The 27,045-nt window shown below is 43.1% G+C and overlaps 3 protein-coding genes across 5 annotated transcripts in view; 2 read left to right on the forward strand and 1 right to left on the reverse strand.

Annotated features, from left to right (window-relative positions):
- Window positions 1-54: 54 nt before the first annotated feature.
- On the forward strand, window positions 55-1,017 carry LOC116428268 (dynactin subunit 5-like). Its single transcript, XM_031979681.2, has 4 exons — window positions 55-203; window positions 284-471; window positions 567-678; window positions 749-1,017. The coding sequence occupies exons 1-4, from the start codon at window positions 156-158 to the stop codon at window positions 944-946; spliced, it is 546 nt and encodes a 181-aa protein (XP_031835541.1). The 5' UTR covers window positions 55-155; the 3' UTR covers window positions 947-1,017.
- On the reverse strand, window positions 979-26,813 carry LOC116428266 (ionotropic receptor 75a-like). 2 transcript variants are annotated; one of them, XM_076366845.1, is made up of 10 exons: window positions 26,642-26,813; window positions 4,138-4,301; window positions 3,745-4,086; window positions 3,306-3,421; window positions 2,349-2,519; window positions 2,047-2,288; window positions 1,770-1,978; window positions 1,433-1,707; window positions 1,173-1,367; window positions 979-1,115 (listed from the first exon to the last, which is right to left on the reverse strand). In XM_076366845.1, the coding sequence occupies exons 2-10, from the start codon at window positions 4,255-4,257 to the stop codon at window positions 1,010-1,012; spliced, it is 1,776 nt and encodes a 591-aa protein (XP_076222960.1). In that variant the 5' UTR covers window positions 4,258-4,301; window positions 26,642-26,813; the 3' UTR covers window positions 979-1,009. The 2 variants fall into 2 exon arrangements, with proteins under 2 accessions (XP_076222960.1, XP_076222959.1); XM_076366844.1 differs by lacking the exon at window positions 26,642-26,813 and adding an exon at window positions 4,753-5,165.
- The window catches only part of Picot (putative inorganic phosphate cotransporter protein picot), a 42,421-nt gene continuing 25,315 nt past the window's right edge, over window positions 9,940-27,045 (forward strand). Inside the window, exon 1 of one of the 2 annotated variants that reach the window (XM_076366855.1) lies at window positions 9,940-9,959. Coding sequence is in view for 1 of the 2 variants with exons in the window: in XM_031979674.2 (XP_031835534.1) it covers window positions 12,269-12,353 (85 nt within the window). In the remaining variant the exon portion in view is untranslated. Of the gene's footprint in view, window positions 9,960-12,076; window positions 12,354-27,045 lie in introns of those variants that run through there. The other variant, XM_031979674.2, reaches the window with a different exon arrangement.

Consider the following 27,045-nt stretch of genomic DNA (forward strand, 5'->3'; position numbering starts at 1 on the left):
GATGAAGATAGATGGCAGTAAAGGTTAAGTCCTATTTAAATCTAGTGGAAAGTGGGGTTAGGTGCGGCGATACACTGACAGATGAGACGCGAACTTAACCTGTTTTTCCATGTCGGACTGTAATTTGATATAAATCGTTAAGAGTCCGAGACGCCATGGAGCCGCAAGATATTTATTACAGCAAAGCGGAATATGTCGAAACGGTAAGAAAGAGAATTGTAATGGAACGTTAACTGGTAAAATGTGTAATCTAACTTGACTTTGCCTGGTGATGGTGTTTTAGGCGTCCGGGAATAAAGTTAGCAGGCAGACCGTTCTCTGCGGATCGCAGAACATCGTTTTGCATGGGAAAGTGATTGTGCAGTCGGATGCGATCATTCGTGGCGACCTGGCGAATGTTCGAACAGGACGTTACTGCATCATCAGCAAGAATGCTATCATAAGACCACCATTCAAAAAGTTTAGCAGAGGGTCAGTGCTGCAACGTTGAACAATGCTTTCATTTCAGGCAAACTTCTTTTACTGTCGAATATCATGCTACCATGTTGTATCTTTACTTTGTCCAGTGTCGCCTTCTTTCCTTTGATGATGGGAGACCATGTGTTTGTTGGAGAACGTGCCGTAGTGAATGCTGCAATGGTCGGTTCATACATATACATTGGGAAAGACGCCGTGATAGTATGTACAGACATGATGGTTTTATTTCATGCTGTCTAACAAGATGAAATAACATGGGTTCACCATACAGGGAAGGAGGTGCATCCTAAAGGACTGCTGTTACATCGAGGACGGCGCAGTGGTACCACCAGAGACTATAGTACCGTCGTTCACTCGCGTCGCCGGAAGCCCCGCGAGATGCATAGAAGAACTGCCCCATTGTACACTCGACCTGATGCTGGAGTTCACCAAGAATTACTATCAGCACTTTCTGCCATCTCGCGTTTAACCTCTGCCTTTATGCATACCTTGTGCTTAGAAAGATCCTCTATTTATTACAGTTTCTACTCGATCACTGCATTTGCTCGAATCCTTGATCAACATCCAGACTTTCTTCGACAACGGTATCGAACGTCAAGTCCTCCGGGAGTTTATCTTCCTTAATCGGCCGATTCCGCCTGTGGAATAACATCAGCGTCGTAAAACAAATAACGGAAGTGATGTGTTAGCCATACCATTTGTACCAAAGCGTCTCTAACAGCAGTACCACTAGACTGAAAATCGGTCCGCAGCACATGGAGACCAACGCGAAGTAGCACTCGGTTAACCCGATGCTGACAAAGCTAGTCTGTCCCTGACACTGCGGTCTGCGTGCGAATAGTCGATGCTCGTCCCTAAACTTCAGCCCAGTCTCGTGCAGTCGATGAGCTCTGAAAATCATCCAGATCTTCAGCCGCGTCGAACCAACGACTTCACGTCCGACAACGGATCTTACGCGTTCCTCACGATTTCCCTGTACGGCGACCTCTTCTGAATCACTATCAACGGATTGATCACGTTCAAGAAGTCCATCTGCTCGATGCCGCATTTCTCATCCTCCAAGAAGGTGTCCTGCATCTGCTTGTAGGCAGGCCCTATCTCAGCGTGAATCGCGAACAGCTCGGTCCTCACGCGGTGCATTCCCTCTTCCAGGGTCACCCAGTTACCTTTGTAGCCCCTCGGCTCAACTTTCTGCTCCACGATGGCTTTCCTAACCGGGTCTTGGAATTGCTGCGCAGCAACATAACCGTACAAACGTTAGAGTCTGCTGGAATTCCAACGAGATCACTCACCGAAAAATAATGCCGGTTGTAGACAATGTCCTGCGCCCCGATCTTGAAAGGACTGTTCAGCAGATCGGCGGGGGTCTTGATGGTGTCGGCCGTGGACTGCAGCAGGGTGACGATGTTGGCCGTGTAAGAAGCGTACAGGCTCAGCGCGGTGATCAGCAGCATCAGGGTGACGATGCGAGGAGGGACTCTGTACGGCTCGTAGTAGTAACCTGTTCAACGTGCCGGCAAAGTGGCTTCAGCTTCTCTGTCGCGAATCCTCTCCGGCGAGATCTCTTACCTTGTTGCGCCATAGCTCCAAGCACGACCATCAGATTGTCGCTCAGCGTCTGCTGCGCGGGATTCAACGATTCCCAATACGCGGACGTGCCCAGACGGTATTCCCATTTCGACGACACGTACAGCAGCGCCAGAACCGCCAGCAGAAACACGCCGGTCGCGATCCATACCGATCGTTGGAACGGCAACGCGAATATGTTGCTTATCATGGACAACAGCGGTTGACGGAATATGAAGGCTGTTCTACGGTAAAACGTTTCATAATCGAGACTACAGATCGGCGAAGTCGTGGGTCGAACTTACCCTGTTTTTGAATACAACTGCACGTACTCCAGCACGTCTAACCTCTCCTCGATGAGGAACATCCCGGTCCCGCCTATGTCCACTTCGCGACGGTGCAGCAGTCCCGTCATTCCAGTCCAGGTGCCATTCTGAGTTTTGTATCCCCAAGAGTCCGTTATTTGGAAACCGATGCTGGTGAGAGGGAAACGTTGGAAATTGAGTTACATTTTGTTTCTTGCGAAAAAACCGAGTATACAGCGAATTACAGCTAATGATTCTGTGTAAGCTTCATCAGTGGACTATGGGTAATGCAAAGCGCCATTCTTGTAGGTAAATGTCCAAAATATTGAACAATCTGTACAGCAGAATTTCGTTTCTCAACGGTAATTCATTTTATACCAAAAATCTGACCTAATTTGATCGAACTTGTTGGAGATATACAGCGAATTACATCTAAAGGAAGTACAGCTAACGATTCTGTGTAAGCTCCATCAGTGGACTATGGCTACCAATGCAAAGCGTCATTCTTGTAGGTAAATGACTCAAATGTCGAGCAATCTGTACAGCAGAATTTCGTTTCTCAACGGTAATTCTTTTTATACTAAAAATGTAACCTAATTCGAGCGAACTTGATTGAGATATACATTTTACTTGATATAGGTTAAGTTTAGGAGCCATCACACATGAGTAGAAATTAACCTGAAGCAACCGTGCTATGGTGGAGACCTGTTTACATATATAAATACTTTCTTTTGGAGAACGGGACCAGGTATCACGGGTAACACGTTCCTTCATTCCTTTGAATTCATTTTTACAATGCAGCGTTTCTCTTTATGGTAGCAACCGCCGCTAATCATCAGGCGTTTAGCAGATTTTTATTTCACGTTGCACGCGACAGCCGCTGCGTTATCGTTATCATTAGACCTGATGAACGATCGGGAGACAGAGGCTGAGGGACAGAAAGAGGAAGAGACTCACGTCGCGTTCATTCGTCTCGCCATGATCAGCATCCAGGGATAATTGGCCTTCGTTATGGCATCTATATGCTGATTTTCGTAATCGGTTAAGTGGTTGATCGTATCGGGATTCGTTATCTGCGAACGCAAATGCACACGGTTGATTTATCGGCGCCGGAGCCGCGCTCTTAAATTTACCGTTGATTCGCCGCGCCGCGGCGCTAACCAGATGCACGGTACGATACGATCGGGATTCGATCGGTTCGGTGTTCTTACGGAAAGCTAGCCGGGAACTTTAGAAAAGGGTTTATCGCGTCGCGGATGAATCAAATGTATCTTATCTCGATCGCGGTTCCTCGAACGATCCCCGCGCGACCGATCCGTCACCGCTGATCGATCGCGCGGCGACCGGTCCCCGATCGAATTCGCTCGTTCATCTTCGCGGCACGGTTTCCAGATACCACGAGGCAGGATCTCAGATGCGTCCCGGCCAGATCCCTCCTCCGTCGCGACGTCGGGAGCAGATCCCTCGGAAGAACGCCTCCGTCCGCCGTCCAGTTCCCTCGATCCTCCAGCACCACCTCGCTCAGAGGACCTCGCCTGTAGATCGACCGGATCTCCGTGAAGTCGCCGCGCAGCCGCCTCGCCAGGAACACCTCGCTGTCCGGGAAAACGGCCATCTCCCGGAACGTCTCCTCGATCCCGTCCCGGTCCCCGTCCGACGCCGGAGTCCCGTCGAACGTCCGGCGGTCTTGAAGCAGCAGCCATTTGTTGGGCGCGCCGAACATCCCGCTTCCGTTCGCCTGCGGGAAAACCACGTTACCATCCGCTCGCTACTCGCCCTCGCGACGTACCGCCCTCAGCATCGGGATCGCGTAGTCGCACTCCAGATCCAGCACCCAGAGCACCCGATGATCCTCGGGATCGCGCAGCCGCTCGTCGAATCCCTTCGACGATTGGTGAATCTCGTGCATCAGGCCGCTTCCGGATAAATCGCGGGACAGGCTCGCTGCATCCTCTGCAAGAGATTGCGATACCTAACGTGAGAGGTATTCTTAATTCTGAAATATTCAATCTCGTCGTTTGAGGAAGAACACAGAAGGCTCAGTTAACTTCGAATTCTCTTATACTTGGATTAGCTAAAAGTAATCTCCATTGCTACTCAATATTTCTCCAAAAGAATGTTTCTATTTCTGCTAAACCCAGTAATAAGATTCATTCTAAATCCAAGCTAGTCGGTCAAGTGCCGGAGAACGTTGCAGATCTCAAACAGTACACTCGACCGATCGAGCCATCGAGTAGTTCCATTCAAACGATCGCAATCTCCATCAGAGATCGCCAAACGCTTCGCAGCGCAGGGTAGCTCTCGCGCGATTCCTCGAGCGCATCTCGTCAGCTCGGTTATTAATCGCGGCCGCCTACGCGCGGCGTTGCGCAACCCCACGATTCCGTTCGGTCAGCCTTCCCACCTTGCTGCAGCCGGCAGAGATGCGCCGAGACTCTGCTCGGCGGGAAAAGCAGGTTGACCGAGTCGGCGACGAGTCGCGCGAGCGTATCGTCGTAGGCCAGCGTGCCTCTTCCCAGGAGGACCGTCGAGCAAGCGAGAATCCACGAAGCGGGCGACATCGCCTCGCGATTTCCCCAGTCCAGGAGCGAATTTCCACTTCGCCCCGGCGGGAAACGCGCCGTGACGTCTGTATCACGCCGGCGAAGCGTCACGCCCACGCGGACCCGCGTGTTCAAAGATTCACGAGCCGCCGTCCGCCGTCGAAACCACCGCCTTCGAAAATAACGGTCCGCTCAGCTCGGCTTCCCGGCCGAGTGTCCGCTTATCCCTCGAATTACCGGTGTCCGAGCGGAACCGCCTCGAACGCATACGCGGCATCGATCGGCGGGATGAAACTTTGATCATTTCGGGCGGCGTTTCCGCAACTGGCAGTCAGTCGTCATCGCGACCGCGAACGGAAACGCGACTGATAATCGCACGCGTCGTAAATCACCGGCCGGTTTAACCGGCAATTTCCGCGAATATGGTAAACGTTCCCGGCTTAATTTAACAAATACCACTTATCGACGGCGGGTCGCTGCCGCGTCTTCGAGCGGAGGCGTGCACGAAGCCGGCGTCGTGAAAGGAAAGCGAGCAGCGAGGGGGAGAAGCGGAAACGAAAGAATGCGGCGCTCTTTAAATTCAACGGTCGATTACTTTGTTCAAACGTGCACCGTTATCGCGTCACGTGCTCCGCGGAGATCGCGGATCGCGCCTGAAACGCTTCGATTGTTCCTAGATCGCGATCGAGGATGGTCGATGGGAATTCGATGTAGATTCGACGATCGCCGGTTATCTTTCAATTAGCTTCTAGCGTCCACTAAAGTCTAGTCGACCGGTGGCGAGATAAACCCGCGGCGGCGCTCGGTATCGGTCGAGCGGAGGTCGACCGATACCGATCATTAGCGTTTATCTCCCCGGTGTGCCGAAATTTCTCTGAACGTTGCGACGCTCGAGAAAAGGGGAGGCGCGCAGGAGCCGAGTGGGGAGGCGACCTTGTCCCGCGAGAGGATCGGCATCGGCGTGTCGCGTGACGGGTTGGTGATTGACACGTGCGCCGAGCCCACCGTCGCCGTTATCAGAGGTGTCGGCCGCTCGTCGGCGGCGCGGGGGACGCGGCACGGCCGCGGCTCAGCCGTCGACGAACGAAAGCCGAGAGTGTGGCGTGCCGATCCGCTACGCGTGCTCCGGCTTATCGGATTTGCGCGAAATTTTCGCGCGAGAACTTTTCCCGCCTCGCCGCTGCTTCCGCTGCTGCGTCATCTCGATTACCGAGTATACGGATTATTTGTTTGTCCGAATGCGAGTCGAAGAAACAGTGAGGGACCGTTGGTCTTTCCCGTTAGCGCTCGCTCGTTTGGATAGTAGAAAGTTGACGGCCGCGTGATCGATGTCTGCTAGGGCTATTTGCGAAACCGATTAGCGCTGGACGAATCGCTTCGGAGCGTAGCGTTGGACGGCGTTTTGGATTGTTCCTTTCGGTTTGCTGATAGAGCTAATCGCTTTGGCAAAGACGCTTCGCGTTTCTAAAGTAAGAGTCTTCTTGGGTTCGGTTGGAACAGGTTGAATTCAACGTTTCATATGGCGAACGATTTTTTCCGTACGATTTCATATAGCGAAATTGACAAAGCGAAAACATATTAAATCGTTTGATTGAATTGTATTATTGTCGAATGTTCGTCTAGATGAATGTCACTGTGGTAGACAGCATTAGTTGTAATGTAGAAATGTTTTTAGATAATCATAGTTTAACCCTTTGCACTCGGAAGTTCTTAGCTGGAAATGTTTGAACGTTTTCTGATGAGATAATGACGATTTTGTGGAACTAACTGGATAGCTATGGTATTTCAATATTTCTCAAATTGATGCGTTGTATAAGGTATGATATTAAATATCAAATTTTATAGTTTCACAGTGTGAAATCAGGTGGTGAGAGTCACCTCTCGAGTGCAAAGGGTGAACCGAGTGAACTATAGTAATCCGATTCGGTTGGGGGTCACCGGTGATCCCCACGGCATTCAACGATAACCGTAATCGTACCACGTGTTTTCCTAACGAATCATACCATGATGTGACTCTCAGTCACTTGTGAGAATAAAAGGAATGATTAGAATGTTATTGCTGTTGTTTATAGGAACCAAATGATAAAAGCCCAAAGAAACTTCTGGAAATGCAATATGAAACAATGAATAAATTTCAGTAACAAGGTCAAAAGTGACTTAAAGTGACTCTGAATCACTTATGAAAATAAAAGGAATTATTAAAATGTCATTGCTGTTGTGTACAAGGCCCAAATGTTAAAAGCCCAAAGAAACTTCTAGAAACACAGCATGAAACAACGAATAAATCTCACTAAAAAGTTCAAACGCGACTGAAAGTCACATCGTGGTCCGATTAGGGTTAATTAGGAGTTCTCTCGTTCTCGAAACCGCTGGTGACGCTCGTTATCCGTCAGTCGGTCGTCAATGTAAGACCGTTCGCGCCGCTTCTCCTCGCCGCCCCGTCGATGGATCCCGAAGACGTCCTCTGGTTATCTCGCGGCGATCACACCGGGCGAGCGGCGAGGTCTCGTTTCTCTTACGCCACCGTGCACTGCCATTACCATAATTTACTTTCCTGGTTTATTGCCGGATCGCGCGGGTGTTCACGAGGCGGACAGCGCGTTACCTCGGCCGAGCGACAAATAATGGGACGAACGTGTGCGCGCGCGATATCGCGGGCCTCCGCGAGGCGCGCCGTAGACTTTGCTCCCGTTTTCTCGCAACTTCGAGAGCCTCGGCCGAAACGAATATCCATGGAGCGAAGTTATTTGATTTTCGCTATCGTTAGTCTTCACTCTTATTTCTGTGTTAATTATTCTACAATCTCTCCGCTGTTACTCGCGGATTAGACGTATTTTTCTCGCAACTTCGAGAGCCTCGGCCGAAACGAATATGCATGGAGCGACGCCAATGATGTTGTTATTTGATTTTTACTTTCGTTAGTCTTTACTCTTAATTCTGTGTTAATTATTCTACAATCTCTCCGCTGTTACTTGTGGATTAGACGTATTTTTCTGGCAACTTCGAGAGCCTCGGCCGAAACGAATATGCATGGAGTGAAGTTATTGGATTTTCGCTATCGTTAGTCTTCACTCTTATTTCTGTGTTAATTATTCTACAATCTCTCCGCTGTTACCCGCGGATTAGCTGTATTCTACTCTACTTTCAAACGCGAGTACCTGTTGCACCTGTAACGTTGACAGTTCACGGTTAGAAGCGTCGTGGGTGTTTCGTAATTAACACTCTGCGGAGGAATGTCGACATTCCGACGAGACGAAATTTTCATATTTGGAAGTGTAAGTCGTAAATGATTCAATTAATGGAATCGCAAGAGATTAGCGCGTAGTTTCCTATTTTTCTGTTGTTCGAGTAATTGTATAATTTAGCTTCATCTGCTGAGGGTTTTGTATATTTCAGAGAATCTTCAAAGTTAACACGTTGAATGACATAGGAGTTTGTTTATTTATTTAGTATACGGGCTTCGATCCTTTGGTACACAAAAGACAACAAACTACAAAGAGACTAAATTCAGTAACTGCAATTTCCTCGTTTACATGATTATTCGAAAACATTCTTATATTGTAAATAATGCTACTTGCTGTGGCGACACGCAGCGAAGCAAACGATAATAACAACGCAAGTCATTTCAATAATTTAATATTGTATTTCTTTCATTCCGTGCGGCATTCAACGTGTTAACGGTTGATCGAAACGAGAAAACTTCTAGGCATCTGCGTCTGTATTCGATCCAACGTATAATCATTGACAACGGAAGAATGTGGTTTAAGTGAAATTCGTAGGAATTAGTCGTCATCCTTGTTAAATTATCTATGAAATCTTCACCGCGAGTCTGACGCGTTGCTAGAAGGCGACGGGTTAACGCGCTACCAAACTACGCGATTTGTTGATCGTTTAAGAGTATTTGAATCCTTGATCGTTTAAGAGTATTTGAAAATACGAGACTTATAATGCAAGTTAGTAGAACACGATGTTACCAGAACGGAATCGAACGTCAGGTCTCGATATAGAATCGCGAAAGGTCAACCCCTCGCCTCGCGATTTCTTTAACGATTATCTTCGCGCGAGCGATTTCACTTTCAATAATTTTCCAGCGGGAAAAACAAAATAATTCGCTTTCGATCGATACGAGATACGAACCGAGCGATGCAACGATCGAGTACAATGTTAACGTCGGCGCGACTCGACGCGAAGCGAGGATTCCAATTAATTTCGAAGTAATGGTCATAGATTACGCAGTCCGTCGTTCTAAGAAGCAAATGTATACAGAATGATTAACAAACAATGATTAGTGTACACATCAGTGTACAATAGGTAAAGACAAATTTCTGAATCCATTTCCAGCGGAAGTGGATTTCATTGAAAGTCCTGCATTCCCGTTGGTCCATTGCGAATTTACATAAATCCTGACATTCTAAGAAGGAAATCATATACAGAATGATTAACAAACAATAATTAGTGTACATATCAGTGTACAATAGGTAAAAACAAAATTCATCGCAGGGGATTTTGCCAAATTTTTGAGTCCACTTCCAGCGGAAGTGGTTAACTTTCATTGAAAGTCCTGCATTCCCGTTGGTCCATTGCGAATTTACATAAATCCTGACATTCTAAGAAGGAAATCATATACAGAATGATTAACAAACAATAATTAGTGTACATATCAGTGTACAATAGGTGAAAACATAATTCATCGCAGGAAATTGCCAAATTACTGAATCCATTTTATTGAAAATCCTGCATTCCCGTTGGTCCATTGCGAATTTACGTAAACACCGACATTCTCCGATGAATCGGTTTCACTCTTTGCTTTTATTCTGTTCCAGGCCGAGAGGTTAAACGGATATTACGCGCGTTACGCGTGTCCCGGTGTTTTCACAACCGCCCGGGGCAGAATTTCGCGAGCTCGTTGCGACACAGCCGTTCCGGCGAAAGGCAGGGACTTCCCCGGAGCGTTCAACCGATTTCTCGAGCGAACGAAACGTTTCGCGACGTCCGAAAACGGTCTATCAGGTCATCGTACCGGAAAGGATCGTGCTCGACGATGATCGACGCGTCGATGGAAAAACACGTGAGCATTAATGTTGTAGATTAGGAGTTGGCATTAAAAATCGACATTATTCATGAGTGATCTAATAGATCAGCGGATCTCGACACTGGAACTAGCACGGGAATCAATGGAATCTAAATGACTACAATCGCTTGGTATTTATTAGGTTGTAACGTGACACGCGATTCTGATTTAGAACTGTAAGTTCCGTTTGAAAACATGAAAATCTTTGACAAAGATTCAAGAAAACCAAACAAAAAACCTTCATCAAACCTTCATCCGAAGCAAACGCCGAAGACACCATTGAAGGATCAACGCCGGAAGGTCTGATAAAAATGGAATTAAAAAGCTAGAAAACTAGAACATATATATCTAGACCAGAGATCTAGATTACTAAAGAATTGCTATCCATTTCAAACGAATCCCAAGAATCGTATTATGTCACAGCCTGGTGCATCGAATCGCTACGCGCAGCAATGTGCATTACGAAAAACGTTCGGATCGGACTCCATAGGTAGCGCCATGAGCATCGTAGGAAACGACGGTCCCCGAAAATGGGCCTGAGTCCGCGGGACTTCCGCGACCGTTCGAGTTCCGCGTCGTTTAGAATAATCTCGGACGCCCGTAGAACCGACGAGAAAACCCGCGATCGGCCGATCGCACCTGAGCAAACAATTTCGCGGTGGAGAACGCGCGGGGACCACGGTCAAGGCGAGCTGGTCCCGCGATCCGCTTCGAACGCGATCATCGAAAAGAAATGCGCCGCGGAAACAATGGGACTCACGAGGATACAGGGGACGCGGGGCGAGGCGGGGCCGAAGGGGGGCACACGGCCATCGGACGAATTATTCCGATCACGAACGGTCGCGCTTAACGAGACCGACGTTGATAGAAATCAACTATTCCCGGGGCTGCCCCGCCCGAGGTCTCGCCCCGACCTCGTGGGTGGGTCGACAAACCGTTGTCGGAGCTCGATGGGTACGCAGTTTCTAGAACGAGCTGGTAGCTGTCCGAAATTTACGGGACCGATGGCTCGTAGGTGGAATTAACCCTTTGAACTCTGTAGGCTCTAATATTGCACCAGTTGTAACATTAAATATTTTAATGAATTAGAAACTACATTAAGATTATTAGATCTTCGAAATATACAAAGTTTGTACTGAGAAGGGAGTGAAATATCTAAGAAATATTATAACATTGTTAATATTCAGTAGGACTACTATCAGAATTGGTAGGAGTTGCTGACACATCGCGAAACTATGTGGAGTGCTAAGGGTTGACCCTTTGCGGACGAAGATTCTTCGAAACATTAATAGAACAAAAGATAACTACGTGTCGATCTCTTGCTGTTCGACTAATTAGATCATTTCTCCACTTAGTCTTCCAAACCTGAACATTTCATCTCGCCGAAATGCCGACATCCGTCCGCGAAGGGTTAACACTAGAACTACCGAGCATTTAACCCTAAAATTATTCGATTTTCCACACATCCGAATGTTGCACTAAGAAGGAAAATAAAAGATCGAAGGAATGTTATAGCGTTTCTCATTTGCGCTAGGAATACTATGAAAATTAGTTACAATTGCTGATAGATTATCAGTCACCACTTAATTGACAATTTTCTCGAGTGCAAAGGGTTAATAGAAGAAAAGGAAACTAAGCTCTCTCGCTGTTCGAATAATTAACCCTTTGCAGAGGTGACTCACTAGATTTCACGGAGAGAAGCTATAAAATTTGATAATTAATATTATACTCTATACAATGCATCAATTCGAAAAATATTGAGATCGAGTGCTCGTACAGATGCAATTCCCACACCTGCCGCGTCACCGTCGAGCGCTCGAGAGAAAACAGCTCGTCCCGAACGGATCCGCCGATCCGCGTGTTGACGCGAGGATGATACGCGGAACCGCGGCGAGCGGGCGCAGGGCGGGCGAATCGGAATGTCGCGATTACTCCGAAATCCTTTGATCCTTCGATCCCGGCGAGCGGTTCGGTTCAAAGAGAAGCGGAGGCGCGGTACCGACGACGACGACGCGCGTGTTCCGCGCGGAGGGCGCGGGCCGGGGAGCGAGAGGCGAGGAAGATACCGCGCGCCGGTGGGGCTCGAGCCTCGTCTTCTAATTGGCCGCCGTCCGCTAGGTGTTCGCGGCTAAGTGTCGCGGGTCCGGCAGCGTTCCCAACAGTGTCCGCGAGAACCGTGCGCGAACCTTTGCGATCGCGCGCTACTCCGACGAGGCCTCCGCGCGCACAGAGAGAGAGTCCACTGGAAAGTGTCCGTCCGGTCCGACGTGGTCACCTTTGACACCGCCGAATACAGAGAGCCCATCATGCCCGAGAACGGGACCGTCATGGACCGGAAGTCCGAGATCAAGCGGCCGGAGATCTTCGAGGCGGAGGTGCCCTTGCCCTCCGGTGAGTTCTTTCCGCCCTCGTAACGTTTGAACCCTTTGCGCTCCGGAGGTGACTCTTGGTTCGATACAAAATTATAAAGTTCGATGTTTGACACTAGGTTTACCGAACGAAATTGACGCGTATTGGATTTTAGATATATTATTTTGTAAACGTTCACGCCGATTTTCATTGATGCGTACATGTACCCCAATTACTGTCAAATCTCCAGTTTCCATGATATAAATAAACGAGCACCGATTCTTTTAGGAATAATAGAATGAAGACAATAAATGTAAACCTAGTGTTAACACTGGAACTACCGAGCAATTAACCCTTTGCACTCGAAAGTTTTTCACTTGAGCTATTCTATACTTCCCGATTAGATGTAGACAAGATTCTTTGACACTAGGTTTACGGAAGGAAATTGACGCATATTGGATTTTAGACATATTATTTTGTAAACGTTCACGCCGATTTTCATTGATGCGACTGACGTGTACCCCAATTACTATCGAATCTAGTTTCCACGATCTAAATAAACGAGCATCGATTCTTTTAGGAATAATAGAATGAAGACAATAAATGTAAACCTAGTGTTAACACTAAACTTTGTAACGTGTCGCTGTGTGAAATATCAAAGTAAAATAGCTTTGTCCTTTAATTTATCGATTAACCTAGGTGTCAGATAATTTGATAGAGCAACATTATAAACTTTGTTATTTACCATTAGCTTCTGCGTGCTGCATCGATACGCGAGATATTGAAAGGAAATAGCTTTAGTTCCCTGATTCATGGGATTTCTTAATAAATTCATTTCAAAGTATCTCGTCTACATCTAATTAGAACGTGTTCGACATTTCAAGTGAGAATCTCTCGAGTGCAAAGGGTTAAATTATTTACATTAGTCGCAACAAGCACCGTCTATATTTTATCAAGGAGTGTTGAATATTTCTGGTGAAAAACTTTCGAGTGCAAAGGGTTAACCCTCCGAAGTGCTCTTATTTAATTACAGCTTAACGTGACGCTCTATTTATTTATTCAAGAATATTCGAGCGTCGTTGAAATGTTACCTTTAAATGGTACAACTGTGATACTACAAATATAGAAAAAATCGTTAAAACAGGTAGAGGTTGCAATAAAATAGAACGAGTCTGACTCGACATAGGACTAAGGGTTGACCCTTTGCACTCGAGAGGTGACTCTCAGTCACTTGATTTAATTCGCAAAATTATAAAGTCTTGAGATTGCATGACGCATCGATATATGAAATATTGGGATAAAATAACTTTCGTTCTTAATTTATATGTTCTCTCATTGATTAACTTTAAAGAACATTGTATCTCATCGGAGAATATTGAATATTTTTAGTGATAAACTTTCGAGTGCAAAGGGTTAATCTTTCCGGAGCTCCGGTCATCTTCGATATCGGGAACGCTCGGATCGGTAACGAGATTTTCTCGTCTCGTTGAAAGAATCTGTTGGATTCTTTGGAGCTGACGCGTTCGACGTTAGTTTTTTGGTGTTATCAGCTAGTGATTGTCAGCGAACTAAGAATTGAAAAAGATTAACACTAGAACTACCAGTCGAAACGACTGGTATCGGTTTTTTGGTTTCGCAATTATTGATGCCTTAAAAGCATCGAATATTCGAAATGATGTTGAAAATAAATAGCTTCGTTTGAATATTGTATCGAAGGTTTGGAGAAACTGAAGATAATTTATTGTTACAATTTTCATCAAGATTACATATTAACCCTTTCCACTCCGAAGTTTTTCACTAGAAATATTTGAACATCTTCTGATGAGATAGAAACGATATTTCGTGAAACTAAGTCGACGAGAAATCGTAACGTACATCGAAGAACAAAGCTATTTTATTGAAATAATCCTCAAATTGATGCGTTATGTAAGGTATAATGACTCTCGTCACAAAATTATAGAGTTCGACAGTTAATATTAAACTTTGCACAATGCATCGACGTGAAATATTAAACTAGAACAGCCTCTTTCTTTAATTTATATACGATTCCTCGTTAAGTCAGATTGAAAGAATGTCGTCGGTGTTTCATTAAAAAATGTTGAGTATTTCTAATGGAAAACTTCTGGAGTGCAAAGGTTAAGCGTATTAAATGCACATAGTTCTACTGTCAAGGGTGTAGGAGATAGACAAAGAAAGGTTTCTCGAATTGTAGCAATCTTTCCGCGTGATATATTGTATCGAGGATTATGATTGATCTCTCGGAAGATTGAAAAAAAGAAATGCTTGTCTTTCTGAGCGGGAACAATGAGGAGGAAGCCAATTAGCGGGATTATCGGTGATTATCTAGTATCGGAGATTAATAGTTTCTTTCGAACAATGGCTCTGTAATTGCTACTGTTATTAAAAGAGTTGGTGAGCAACTCTTGCCACTTGATCGTTGATCTGCGATAGACGCAGAAAGATGGAAAGATTTAGTAAAATTCTGTTGACGATTCACCGTCGGGTTAATTAGTCGGTTACCAGTCGATTCGACGCAACGAAATTGTGAAGATGCAATATTGAGATTTGACGCATCGATAGGCGAATGGTTGACCCTTTGCACTCGGGAGGTGACTCTCAGTTGGTTTGATACAGTAAAATTACAAAGTTTCATGTTTAATGAAGTTTCACTACGTGAAATATCAATGTAAAATAGTTTTGTCCTTTAATTTATCGATCAACCCTACGTGAGCCCATGTAACTTTGAAGTCACAGTATATTGGCATCTTGTTGATTTATTTCATTCTGCACTGAAAGCGGTAAATAAAATAAAGTAATCAGTAAACTGAAACTTTCATACGCGTGAAAGTTTAACGTCATTGTAACTCGAAAGTTACGAAATATGTTCGTTCGATGAAATTATGGAAACTATCGAATACATTGTTAATTCGTATTCGTATGTGGGTATTTATTAATTTCGTACTGCATAGATTTCGTTAGAATCGTGAACAAAAATTCGGAAATAGAGGGTTAAATTATTTACATTGGTCGCAACAAGCATCGTCTATATTTTATCAGTGTTGAATATTTCTAGTATAGACGTTTATTTAAACGATGACAATTTTATATATTTTCCGTTGTCAACGCAAACTTCGTTTTTTTAATATCTTTTCTTTTTCTCGCATTTATTCATATGCACGCGCATCCATGAAATTTACATCGATATTAACCTACGCGTCTACACTAGTGAAAAACTTTCGAGTGCAAAGGGTTAATTTTGTGTTTCGGAGAGTGTCGTTTGTATCTCGTTGGAGAACGTTGAATGTTTCGAGTGAACGGTTTTTTTAGCTCGAAGGGGTGAAATCGAGAAGATTCGAAGAGTTAGTTTGAACTGTAAACGGCTGAATTGCCGATAGCAATTTCCATCGTCGGAGAAGAGAACGAGGCGCTAACAATAAAAGCCGCGGTTAGGCGACAGTTTCTAGCGAATCGGGAGCGTGACCGCGCGTGACAATGGCAAAGCAAATAAAAAATATCGGAACCGCGATGGAAACTCGTTCCTCTCGCATCGTGCATCTCGGATTCGAGATAATTCGCACGGAACGGTATACCCGGGGCAAATATCAATATTTAATACTCGAAACGTGCACTTTTTCTTCCTGCTCATCGGTTTATCGCGTTTCTGTATCCTTGATCTTTATTCTACTGTTATCGGTTCGCGTGTTGTTTGTGATTATTGGATTAACCGTTTCGAGGAGGCGGTTTTTAGATGTTTAAATGTTTAGGTATTTAGATGTCTAGGTGTTTAGGTGTTTAGGTTTTTAGGTGTTTAGATTTTAGACATTTAGACATTTAGGTACTGCGATATTTAGATATTTAGATATTTAGATATTTACATATTTAGATATTCGCATATTTAGATATTCACATATTTAGATACTCACATATTTAGATATTTACATATTTAGATATTTAGATGTTTAGATGTTCAGACATTAGACATTTAGGTACTGAGATATTTAGATATTTAGATATTTAGATATTCACATATTTAGATATTCAGATATTTAAATATTTAGATATTTAGATATTTAGATATCGAGACTCTTAGACACTTAGACATTTAGACATTTAGACATTTAGATATTCAGATATTCAGATATTTAGATATTTAGAAATATAGATATTTAGACATTTAGACATTAGACATTTAAACATTTAAACATTTAGATACTTGGGTATTTAGGTATTTAGATATTTCGACATTCACATATTTATACACACAATCGACTGTACCGATTTCTCTCGAGTAGTCGAATCGTTTGTTCGTTGCTTAGCATTCCAAAGATGAAAGTTCGATGTCGGAAAAATGTCGTCATTCGTCCGCAAACGGTCGAGTAGTTAAAAACTGAAAGCGCTTCGGTCTCCGGCTTCTGATCGCTGCGTCGAACGCAGGTTGCATCGATGCCGATTCGATAGCGATCGACGTATTATGAAACCCGGGTATCGACGAACGCGCCGACATAATTACGAGCAACGTGTATCGCATCGTAACAGCGCGGAGGCCTTAACGCTGATCGATTCTGTTCCACGTTTTGTTTCCTCGGGAGCTAATTGCCACGGCGAACGAGCTCGTTCCCGTTGAAACGTTGCACTCCCGCCGGCCGTGGTGCGCTCAAGGTGTCGGGTAAACAACAGCTTTCAGTATGTCGCGTTTTAACCCTTTGAACTCTGTAGGCTTCAATATTGCACCAGTTCTGATATTTAATATTTGAATGAATTTTAAGAAAACTACCTTAAGATTATCAGATCTTCCAGATATACAAAGTTTGTACTGAGAAGGGAATTAAAGGTCTAAGAAATGTTATAACATTGTCAATTTTCAGGAGTACTATCAAAATTGGTAGAACTGACATATCACAAAACTATGTGGAGTGTAACTATGTGCACCAGTTCTAATATTAAATATCTTAATGAATTTTAAGAAAACTACCTTAAGATTATTAGATCTTCCAAATATACAAGGTTTGTACTGAGAAGGGAATTATAATATTTCTTAGATATTCAATATTGTTAATATTCAGTAGGACTACTACCAAAATTGGTAGGAGTTGCACTGAAGAATATTTTTCTCAAGAAATATTCATTATTTTCCGATGAAATATCAATGATACGTTTTACAACTGACATAAAGAAATACCTTGTATAAATTCAGTGACAAAACTAGTTTATTCCGATGTTCCATGTGTCGATGCATTATATAAAATTTGATACTGAATTGTAAATTTGATCATTTTGTTCGATGGAATCAAATGGCGATTGAAAGGCGCCGCTGAAAGGGTTGATACCAATGGAGCGTTTCTCCTTCGGTTCTCTCGCGTTATCACTTTCCAAGCCGAACCAGACATGGCCGCGATAAAGCCGACCGGTCGAAGTAACGACAATGAACGCGGCCGACGGACGAGTGAAAAGCGATCCGACATCGATAGGGCGAGGGTTAACGGGCCGAGTAATCGAATATTCGCCGGGAACTTGATCTTCCGCTGAAAAATCCGTTCGCGCGACGGCCGATCGCCTCGCGTTGTCCGCGCGAACCACCGAATCGTCTGGGTTTGTTCGAATTTTAACGCTGGACCCGGTCGACCGGTCGAAACGAGACGTCGTTCGGTCGTTCTCTTACGATTGGAAGAGAAAACAGACGCTTCTCCGAGAATTTACCGAGGAAATTGATCTCGCCGCGTGCAAATTGAAGCATTTAACGCCGGGACGTTGCTGAATAACTATTCCTGCGTCGTTTTTTCGCGATTATTGAAAGGAAAACAGACGGCTCTCCGGGAAAATAATAAGGAAGTTAGTAACCCGGTTAGTTGCGATTAGTGGCCCAGTGATTCAGCAACCCTAAACGTTAGAATTGCTAAAGAAAATAACAATATAATAATAATAATGTATAATATAATGATGATGATGATGATATCGTAGTAATACAGAGTTAACGAGGAAAAAATGCAAAAGAAATTCGGAGTGCGAAGGGTTAACACATTGCCGACGCCGCGATACTGCGTGATTTTTGGTCTATCCGATTGCTAGTCCTACGTTAATGTAACATTTTAGATACATACGACAGAAATCCAAAGTAAAATTACAAAATCGAATTCCTTATTCTTTGTCGTAAGTTTCAAATGTCGGTCTGATTGATGTTTCAAAATATATCGATATAATCACCGACGTTCGCGTTTTACTACTATTCTAGTAGCTGAAATTTAGCCGGCGTACAATGTGTTGACACTCACTGCCACAATAGTGTAAACTTGATCATTTTCTTGGTAACGTATCGAACGAACTGAATTTTGTTGGATGGAGGCGCAAGGAAGATATTAAAGCAGTTATTACGGAGAATCTTGACCTTTTAGTTTCTTAATGAAGAACACTGTTCCGAGTACATGGGAGTTTCGACGAGTGTTCGCTCGGCAGTCGAAGCGTTAACAGTGTTAATTAATTTACAAAATAATGTAACATCAACTCGTGCCATTGAGTTACGTTGTTATTACTACAGGCTTGAATTGTTGAACGTCAGTGCGTTAAGTCGAATTACTTATAATATAGAGAAGTTTCCGAATAATCATCGTCTAATGGAACGAACTGTAGTAATTCGATTTGGTTGAGGTCACCGGTGACCCCTATGGTATTCAACGTGTCCAGTCAATCGGAATTTCGATGGTCTTACAGGTTCTACAGAAAAATCGGCGGAAAAGTGGATTCGATTGAGCGTTACGTAGTTCTATCGTCGAAAGCAGCGGCCGAGCGTGATGTTACGAGCGTCGGAGTCGAGTCGCGAGAAAACCGACCGATACGAAAACCCGTTCCACGAAATCGAAACTTTCCGAGCGTGACGAGCGGTGACTGTTTCGTACCAGGTGCGATGGCGTTTTTCAGCGCGCCAGCGTTTCTTGCGCGGGCTACGAGCGAGACGCGTGGAAACGGGCGCAACGGGTGACGATACCTTTAACACTAGAACCACCGAGCATTTGACACGTTGAATGAAATAGCTGCTTTATTTATCCGTGAATTAGTAAAGTAAAGTAAACCTAGTGTTAATCGAGTGAACTGTAGTGATTCAATTTAGTCACCGGTGACCCCCGTGGCGTTCAACGTGTTAATACGATTGATACGCGATTCCCATAAAAATTGCAACAGTAGATTATTCTCAGTTTCTTCGGTCATTCGTTATAGTACTCGAATGAAGCTATTTTACAAACGTATTATGCATCACTTATACACTTATGAATCAGAATTCCCATAATTCTCAGTTTCTTTAGACGTTCGTTATAGTACTCAAAGGAAGCTATTTATTTTCAGAATCATTTCGAATATTCGATGCTTCGAAGATATCAGTAATTGCTAAACAAAAGAATCGGAACCAGTCATTTTGACTGGTAGTTCTAGTGTCAACGTGTCTATCAGCAGCTTCGACTGTCCATTGTTAGTCCGTTCGTTCGTACGTTTCAACGTAGTATCGGTGATGTCGGCTGACGTTGAAACATGGAACGGACTATTATGTGTGACAAATACACCGCGCTTTGAAGTGTTCCCTGTCAAAGTTGCATAATTACGACGAGCATAATCCTGGGCGCAAATAGAGCTGAATTGAAGTTGCACATTGTTCGTTGGTTCGTGTTGATACTGCCGGATCGCAGATTCCTCGTTCTGCAATTATTGAAATTGCGAGACCGCGAGAAAGTGGGACGAATTTATATATTCGTGGGAACTGAATAAGAGTTGCTTAGGATCTTGAGACGGGTATTTCGAATTGTTATTTATAGTATTAACTGATAGTCACACGATTGAAGCTTCTAGATTGCTCAAGAAGAATTACAGTAAGACAAAATTTATATATTTGTGGGAATTGAATAAGAGTTGCTTAGGATCTTGAGACAGGTATTTCGAATTGTTATTTATAGTATTAACGTTGACTGATAGTCACGTGATCGAAGCTTCTAGATTGCTTAAGAAGAATTAGATACAATTATTTCGAATTGTTATTTATAGTATTAACGTTGACTGATAGATGATCGAAGCTTCTAGATTGCTTGAGAAGAATTACAGTAAGAAAATTGGTGCCGAATCAATATATTTAGCAACACGAGTAACTACATAATACCGCAGTATAAGTACCGTAATAGCAAATCATTATTTCCAACACTATATAACTTTGCAACAAAAGAGTAAGCATTACTATACAAAATTCTTGTAATGAACGTGTCGAAGATAGAGTCTCGTTTCTTTCTCAAACATTGCCATTGGGGAGAACGCAGATTTCTCTGGTGTGTCCCGTCGATTCCAAGTTAAGCGCGCGAACGGCAATCGCTCGCGTAACACGACAGTCGATTGCACGACGTTTCTACGGCAGGTTTCGTTCCGCTTAACACATTGACTGCCACGGTGGTCACCCATGACCGAAGCTTTCAAATTGCTGAAAACCAACTACAACAAAAACACTTGATTCCAAATAAAAATATTTAGTAACACGAGTAACTAGATCGTAGCGTATACTAAACCATTAATAATTATTTTCAATATCATTTGCCTTAACAAGTTGAATACCATGGGGGTCACCGGTGACCCCAAATCGAATTACTATAATTCACTCAATTAACCCTTTGCGGATGAAGATTCTTCAAAATGTAGAAAACCTTCAACAGATGAAGCTAAATTATACATTGATTGCTTAAATAATAGCAAAAACAGAAACTACATGCCAATCTCTTGCTGCACGAGTAATTAAATCATTTGCCTGCGACTTAGTCTTCCAAATCTGAACGTTTCATCTCGCCGAAATGCCGACGTTCGTCCGCAAAGGGTTAAACGATGATTATTCGCGAACATTTCTATATTATAAATAACGCTACCCATTGCGACATTCAGTTTGACGAACGTACAATGATAATAATCCAATTCAGTCGAATGATTTACTTGCTCCGTGAAATCGTGCGGCGAACAAAACTGTGACAATAGATTATTTCCAGCTTCCTCGGACATTCATAACAGTAGTCAAGTAAAACTACTGATTTCCAAGATAACTCCGAACATCCAATGCCTTCAATATATCAATAATTGCGTAACAGAAAAAATCAAAACCAGTGATTCCGACTGGCACGGTAGTTCTAGCGTGAAAGAATGTGCCATTCGGAACGCTAGAAATTTTCGTGGCAGTCGCCGCGTTAATTCCGTTTGATTAAACATTGTCGCCGTTATCTCTGTATCTCGCACTATTATTTCCGCGACGGGACGGATTAAACGTCCCGCGAGCAAACAAGGGAAAAGAAACGCGACGCGAGCCGACTACCGCCGATCGAGCAAATCCCCGCGTGTGCGGTTTTATCTTCGAGGCTCAGGCGGCGGCGGCGGCGGCGGCGGCGGCGGCGGCTCCTCTTTCCCGCGATTTCCAAGGGGAACCGTTTATTACCGGTTGCCCGGCGATAATGGCCGTGGAAAAATTACCCTCCGCGTCCGACGCGCCGATGGTTTTATCGGCTTTTCGGTTCCCAAGGGTACGCGGTGAAAAATCCAAGGGAAAACGGCGGCGCGCAAAGGAGAGCAGCCGCTTTAACGAGCAATCGGCCGAGTCGGTTGACGCGCTCGATTTACGAGCGATTCAAGGATCGCGCGAGTTATAGATCCGACGCTTTGCGTTATTTTTTCAGGCTAACGTATTTTCTTGAATATATATATTTACCGCGGAGAGTAACGAGTACCTGCGGCAGCTGCCGATCGTAAAATACAGAGCAAGACGCCGCCATGTTGACACCGATCGCAAGGGTTAATATGATAATATATGTGTATATTATATATGCATTGAATACTTATCGATTGATGCTAGATTATAAATACACCTGACCCTCGATTTACGCAGGAAATCGCGTAAACAGAGCCTGGTACGAGAGAGAAGAAAATATTGAAGAGAGCTGGTGGAAGTTTGAGATATATTTATTTCAGCTTAACGAAAGGAAGAATAATGACATCTTAGGAAACAATAGTTTATTTTATTCGCTGTTGCTAAATTCAGTGTTCCAATTTACGTAAACCGAGGGTCAGGTGTATTCAACATAATAATAAATGTGCATTAGTTGTGAAATATTGACCAATGAACTTGCAGCGCGAAGCAGTGCTTAATTCTTAATTGATTCTCGTCGATTTACTGAAACTTTTTGAAACTAAATTATTATCTCTTAACAGGTACAATTAAAAAATCACAATGTTCCCGTTGAAAAGACGCAGGAACTCGTGAGATTTTCGAAGAAAGAATGACTGTGCGTTTTCGTTTCATACAATCGTACCGCGTTGAACTCGAGCAATTGTCCAATGAACATTTTCTGATCTTTTAATCTCGCCTGCGAGTGTATATTTAGAATATCTCGCGGCCACGCAGCTAAATTGGGTAATTTTGTCTAATCTGTTATCTGGGATAGCAATGGTGCTTGTGAGAGGTCCGATAACTCCGCTGTTGCACGTGACGGTGTCGAATCGTTTCCCCCATCTTCTTGTACAATCATCTCTTTCGATAAATCATTCTTCACATATTCTACGATTTCGATTCACAGATTATAACCCGGGGATTAAAGGATTTCTTTTCGAGCCTCCGTTTATCTGGACTGTTAGTCCCCCAACTGAATCGGACGATCAAAATTCTACAGGTTTCTCGAATACACGTTATCTGTTTCGGGTATTCCCGGGTAAACCGAGTAATTGTTGTTTCAATGGTACTTTAACACTAGAACTACCGTACCAAAATGACTGCTTTCGATGCTTTAGCAATTATTGATATCTTCGAAGCATTGAGCATTCGAAATGATTTTAAAAATAGCTTCACTAGAGTACTATAATGAGTATCTCAAGAAACTGAATAATCTGTTGTTACAATTTTTATGGGAATTGCATGTTAATCGTATTAAATGCTCGGTTGTTCTAGTGTTAATTGAGTGAATTACAGTAATTCGAACACTTGAATACTCGAATACTTTGGGGAACAAAGCTATTTCTTTCAATATTTCACGCATTGACGAGATATATAGAGATGAAATGTTCATATTTGGAAGACTAAGTCGCGGGAAAATGATCTAATTAGTCGAACAACGAGAGATCTACACGTAGTTATCTTTTGTTCTATTAATTAATCAATTGATATATAATTTAGATTTCGTATGTTTCGAAGAATCTTCGTCCGCAAAGGGTTAACCCTTAGCACTCCATGTTGTTTTGTAATCTATCAGCAACTGCAAATAATTTTTATAGTATCCCTAGCGGAAATTATAAATGCTGCAACATTTCTTAGATCTTTTATTTTCCTCAGTGCAAAATTTGGATCTGTGGAAAATCTAATAATTGTAGGGTAATTTCTTTGATTCATTAAAATATTTGATACTATAACTGGTGCAATATTGGAGCCTACAGAGTTCAAAGGGTTAACATTCAATTCGAAACTCTACAATTTTACCGTGTTCAATGGAACGCCGACTGGCTGTCGCCTCTCGAGCGCGAAGGGTTCAATCCGAGTCGCGGAAGCGTGACCGGCGGAAGTATCGCGGCGAGATCGGAAACGAGCCGTTCAATTTCCAGAGAAACGATAGAACGACGATAACGCGGAACGATGTGTCTCGAGTTCCTCTGGTCGCTTCCCACTGTCATCGGGGACGCGCGTGACTTTTATTCAATTTCCGTCCGGGCTATCGGCTGTTCATCTGCCGAGAAAAACGGCGACGCTGGAGGAGCCACTCGACGTTGCCCGGCGGGCCTTATTAAAATCGTTATCTTATCCAAGATTTCTCTTTCTTGTTCCACTTACATAAGCCGAAACGCCGGTGGACACTCGATGCGATCTTACTTTTCGTAAACGCCAGTTTAACACCAGCCACTTTTCCCGCCGCAATCGGTCAATTAACGAATGCCCGTGGAATACGGATAAACAAGTTAGATGAGAAATGTTTTGCAGCGAGAACAGAGGCAAAGGGAAAGCCAAGAATTGGGACACTGAGTAATCGGGGAATGGAAATGAGGAAATACCTGTGTGTTTTCAGTGACTGGGAAAGACATGGGAGTGATGCAGAATTAACCCTTTGACCTCGAAAGCTTTTCATTAGAAATATTCGACACTTTCTGATGAGACATAGACGATATTATTTGAAACGAAGTTATGAAAAATACGTAAATTAAGAAACAAAGCTATTTTATATGAATATTTCACATATCGATGCACCATACGAAACTTAATATTATATACAACACTTTGTAATTTTATTATATCAGATCAAATGGTGACTGAGAGTCACCTCTCGAGTGCAAAGGGTTAAACAATCTAGCTTTAGAGGTGCCAGCAATCCGAACCCATCGGTTCATCTTGCACTTCGAATCGCAAGAGATCTGTTGACAAATTCAGATCGGAATTCTGGGTTGATTAACCCTAATTGAACCGCGATGTGACTTTGAGTCACATTTGAACTTGTTACTGAAATTTTTTCATTATTTCATATGGCATTTCCAGAAATTTATTTGGGCTTTTAAAATTTGGGCCCTATAAACAACAGCAATAACATTTTAATCGTCCCTTTTATTCTCATAAGTGACTGAGAGTGACTTTCAGTCACATTTGAACTTGTTACTGAAATTTTTTCATTATTTCATATTACATTCCCAAAATTTGGGCCCTATAAGCAAAAACACTAACATTTTAATCATTCCTTTTGTTCTCATAAATGACTGAGAGTCACATCGTGGTACGATTAGGGTTAAAGCACGTCTAAGAAAAGGACATTCTGTTTCATCGACAGAATCGAGAGGACTTTGATATTTCATAGTTAATATACAGCTAATGTTGCATCATGCTGCTAACCGGATTAACAATTCAATTCCTGTGTATTCTGGATCACGCAGGTGTGTCTGCTGATGAATTTTAAAATCGGAATTCAATCTCTAACAACCCTAATCACTTATGAGAATGTTATTTAAAATGTTTTTTTTTTTTTACTTATAGGGCCCAAATTTTAAGAGCCTAAAAAACTTCGGGAAATGCAACATGAAATAATGAAAAAAATTCAATAAAAAGTTCAAATATAACTCAAAGTCACATCGCGGTCCGATTAGGGTAAAAAAACAGCGGACAGAAAAGATTCCTTTTAACCAGGACAGTCGATGAGAAGCTTGTCAAGCGAACGATTCGTCTACCTGCGTCTTGAATCATGCGATCAGGTCCCATTGATGAGTTGGGATCAGAATGCAAATTTAATTATGATACGCTTAACAGGATAATTTTCTCCGACAGAAGAGTTCAAGGAGACTTGGTCGAACACCTCGTTCCAATTGGTCCATTATAACAGTAATATTATATCCACGGGTTTGCCCTATTTTTACAATAACAAATGAAAAAGAACATTATGATTTTCATTGGAATTACAAATCGACCATTGTATCTTCGGTTTTCGCAATTCGGCAGCTACTACAAATTCATTGTGCCGGTCATGGCATGTTGAAATGCAAAAAACAAGGTGACGTTGATAAGAAAGTTGACAGCTTAACCAACGAACTACTAAAATTGGTCAGGCAGGTTTCACATCGTTTCATAATACACTAGGTTCATCAAGGAGCAATTTTCCCAACGTTGAAATCACTATTATATCAAATAATATTAATAATAATATGTCAAAAAATATTTCTTTATTATGGTCGATATAACTAGTCATTAATAATTGACTAGGGAAAGTAAGAATTTGCGTGCTTGTTCTACGTGAGAATTTCTATTGATAATAGAAAAGCAATGCTTAATTTATATTTCAAGAAAATAAATAACAGATTTCTCGAATTCGGTTTAACACGTGAAACGCCATATTAGTCATTGATGACTAACGCTTCTGAATTATTTGAAAACAATCGTAACATGCAAGATAATGCCGACTGAAAATGTTTAACAAGGTGACTAAGCTGATAACAGTAATGTGAGAATAACGACAAATAATTAATCATTCTAACTGCGTTTCCTTGCTACCACGGAATAACTCTATAATAAAATGGAGAAGATTTTCGTGGCCCTTGACGTGTTAACCCTTTGCACTCGAGAATATTATATAATAAATTCTAAAGAAATACCTTGCATGAACTAAGTGACAGAGCTACTTGATTTCGATGTTCCATGTATTGATGCATTACAGACAGTTGAATATCGAATTTGAGATTTCATAATTTTCTTGTGTCAAATCAAACGGCGACTGAAAGGCGCCTCTCGAGTGCAAAGGGTTACAGATCCTTCTGGATCCTCGAATCGCACTTGAACTTCGATTGCTATTTTCCAAATAATCACTGCTAACCTGTCGCCGTTCAAGAGCCAGGATTTACGAAGATTACGTTGAACAGAATCACCCGGTTCGCGTGGCAGCCAGCCGTCTACGACGCGATAAGGGGAAACCGGACCGATCGGTGATGCGACGCGGGAACTCGTTCGATCGCGCGCCGCAAAAAAGAGCGGGCGTAGGTGCCCCATAAATATGCAACGGATCTATGTAGTCGTCGACTGCTCTTTCGTGATCCGTTTCGATTCCACTCGATTCGATTCGATTCGATCGGAAGCCGATAGCCATTCCGTGACAAGATTCTTCGATTCTTTTTCTCCCGTCGGACGTCTCCCGCGTTTCTAACCTCTAATCCTGATAACCATCTCTATCGGTGGCCACTGTTCGCGATTACGTTTGTTTATTCGCGGACGGAAACCATG

Source organism: Nomia melanderi, chromosome 4, assembly GCF_051020985.1.
Source record: "Nomia melanderi isolate GNS246 chromosome 4, iyNomMela1, whole genome shotgun sequence".
Taxonomy (NCBI): domain Eukaryota; kingdom Metazoa; phylum Arthropoda; class Insecta; order Hymenoptera; family Halictidae; genus Nomia; species Nomia melanderi.

Coding starts and splice junctions, on each gene's coding strand:
- LOC116428268 (XM_031979681.2), top strand. CDS start 156: ATGGAGCCGCAAGATATTTATTACAGCAAAGCGGAATATGTCGAAACG. Junction 472..566: donor TTCAAAAAGTTTAGCAGAGG/GTCAGTGCTGCA, acceptor TACTTTGTCCAG/TGTCGCCTTCTTTCCTTTGA. Junction 679..748: donor TTGGGAAAGACGCCGTGATA/GTATGTACAGAC, acceptor TTCACCATACAG/GGAAGGAGGTGCATCCTAAA.
- LOC116428266 (XM_076366844.1), bottom strand. CDS start 4,909: ATGTCGCCCGCTTCGTGGATTCTCGCTTGCTCGACGGTCCTCCTGGGA. Junction 3,422..3,744: donor ATCTGAGATCCTGCCTCGTG/GTATCTGGAAAC, acceptor TTGCGTTCGCAG/ATAACGAATCCCGATACGAT. Junction 2,289..2,348: donor CAGTTGTATTCAAAAACAGG/GTAAGTTCGACC, acceptor GTTTTACCGTAG/AACAGCCTTCATATTCCGTC.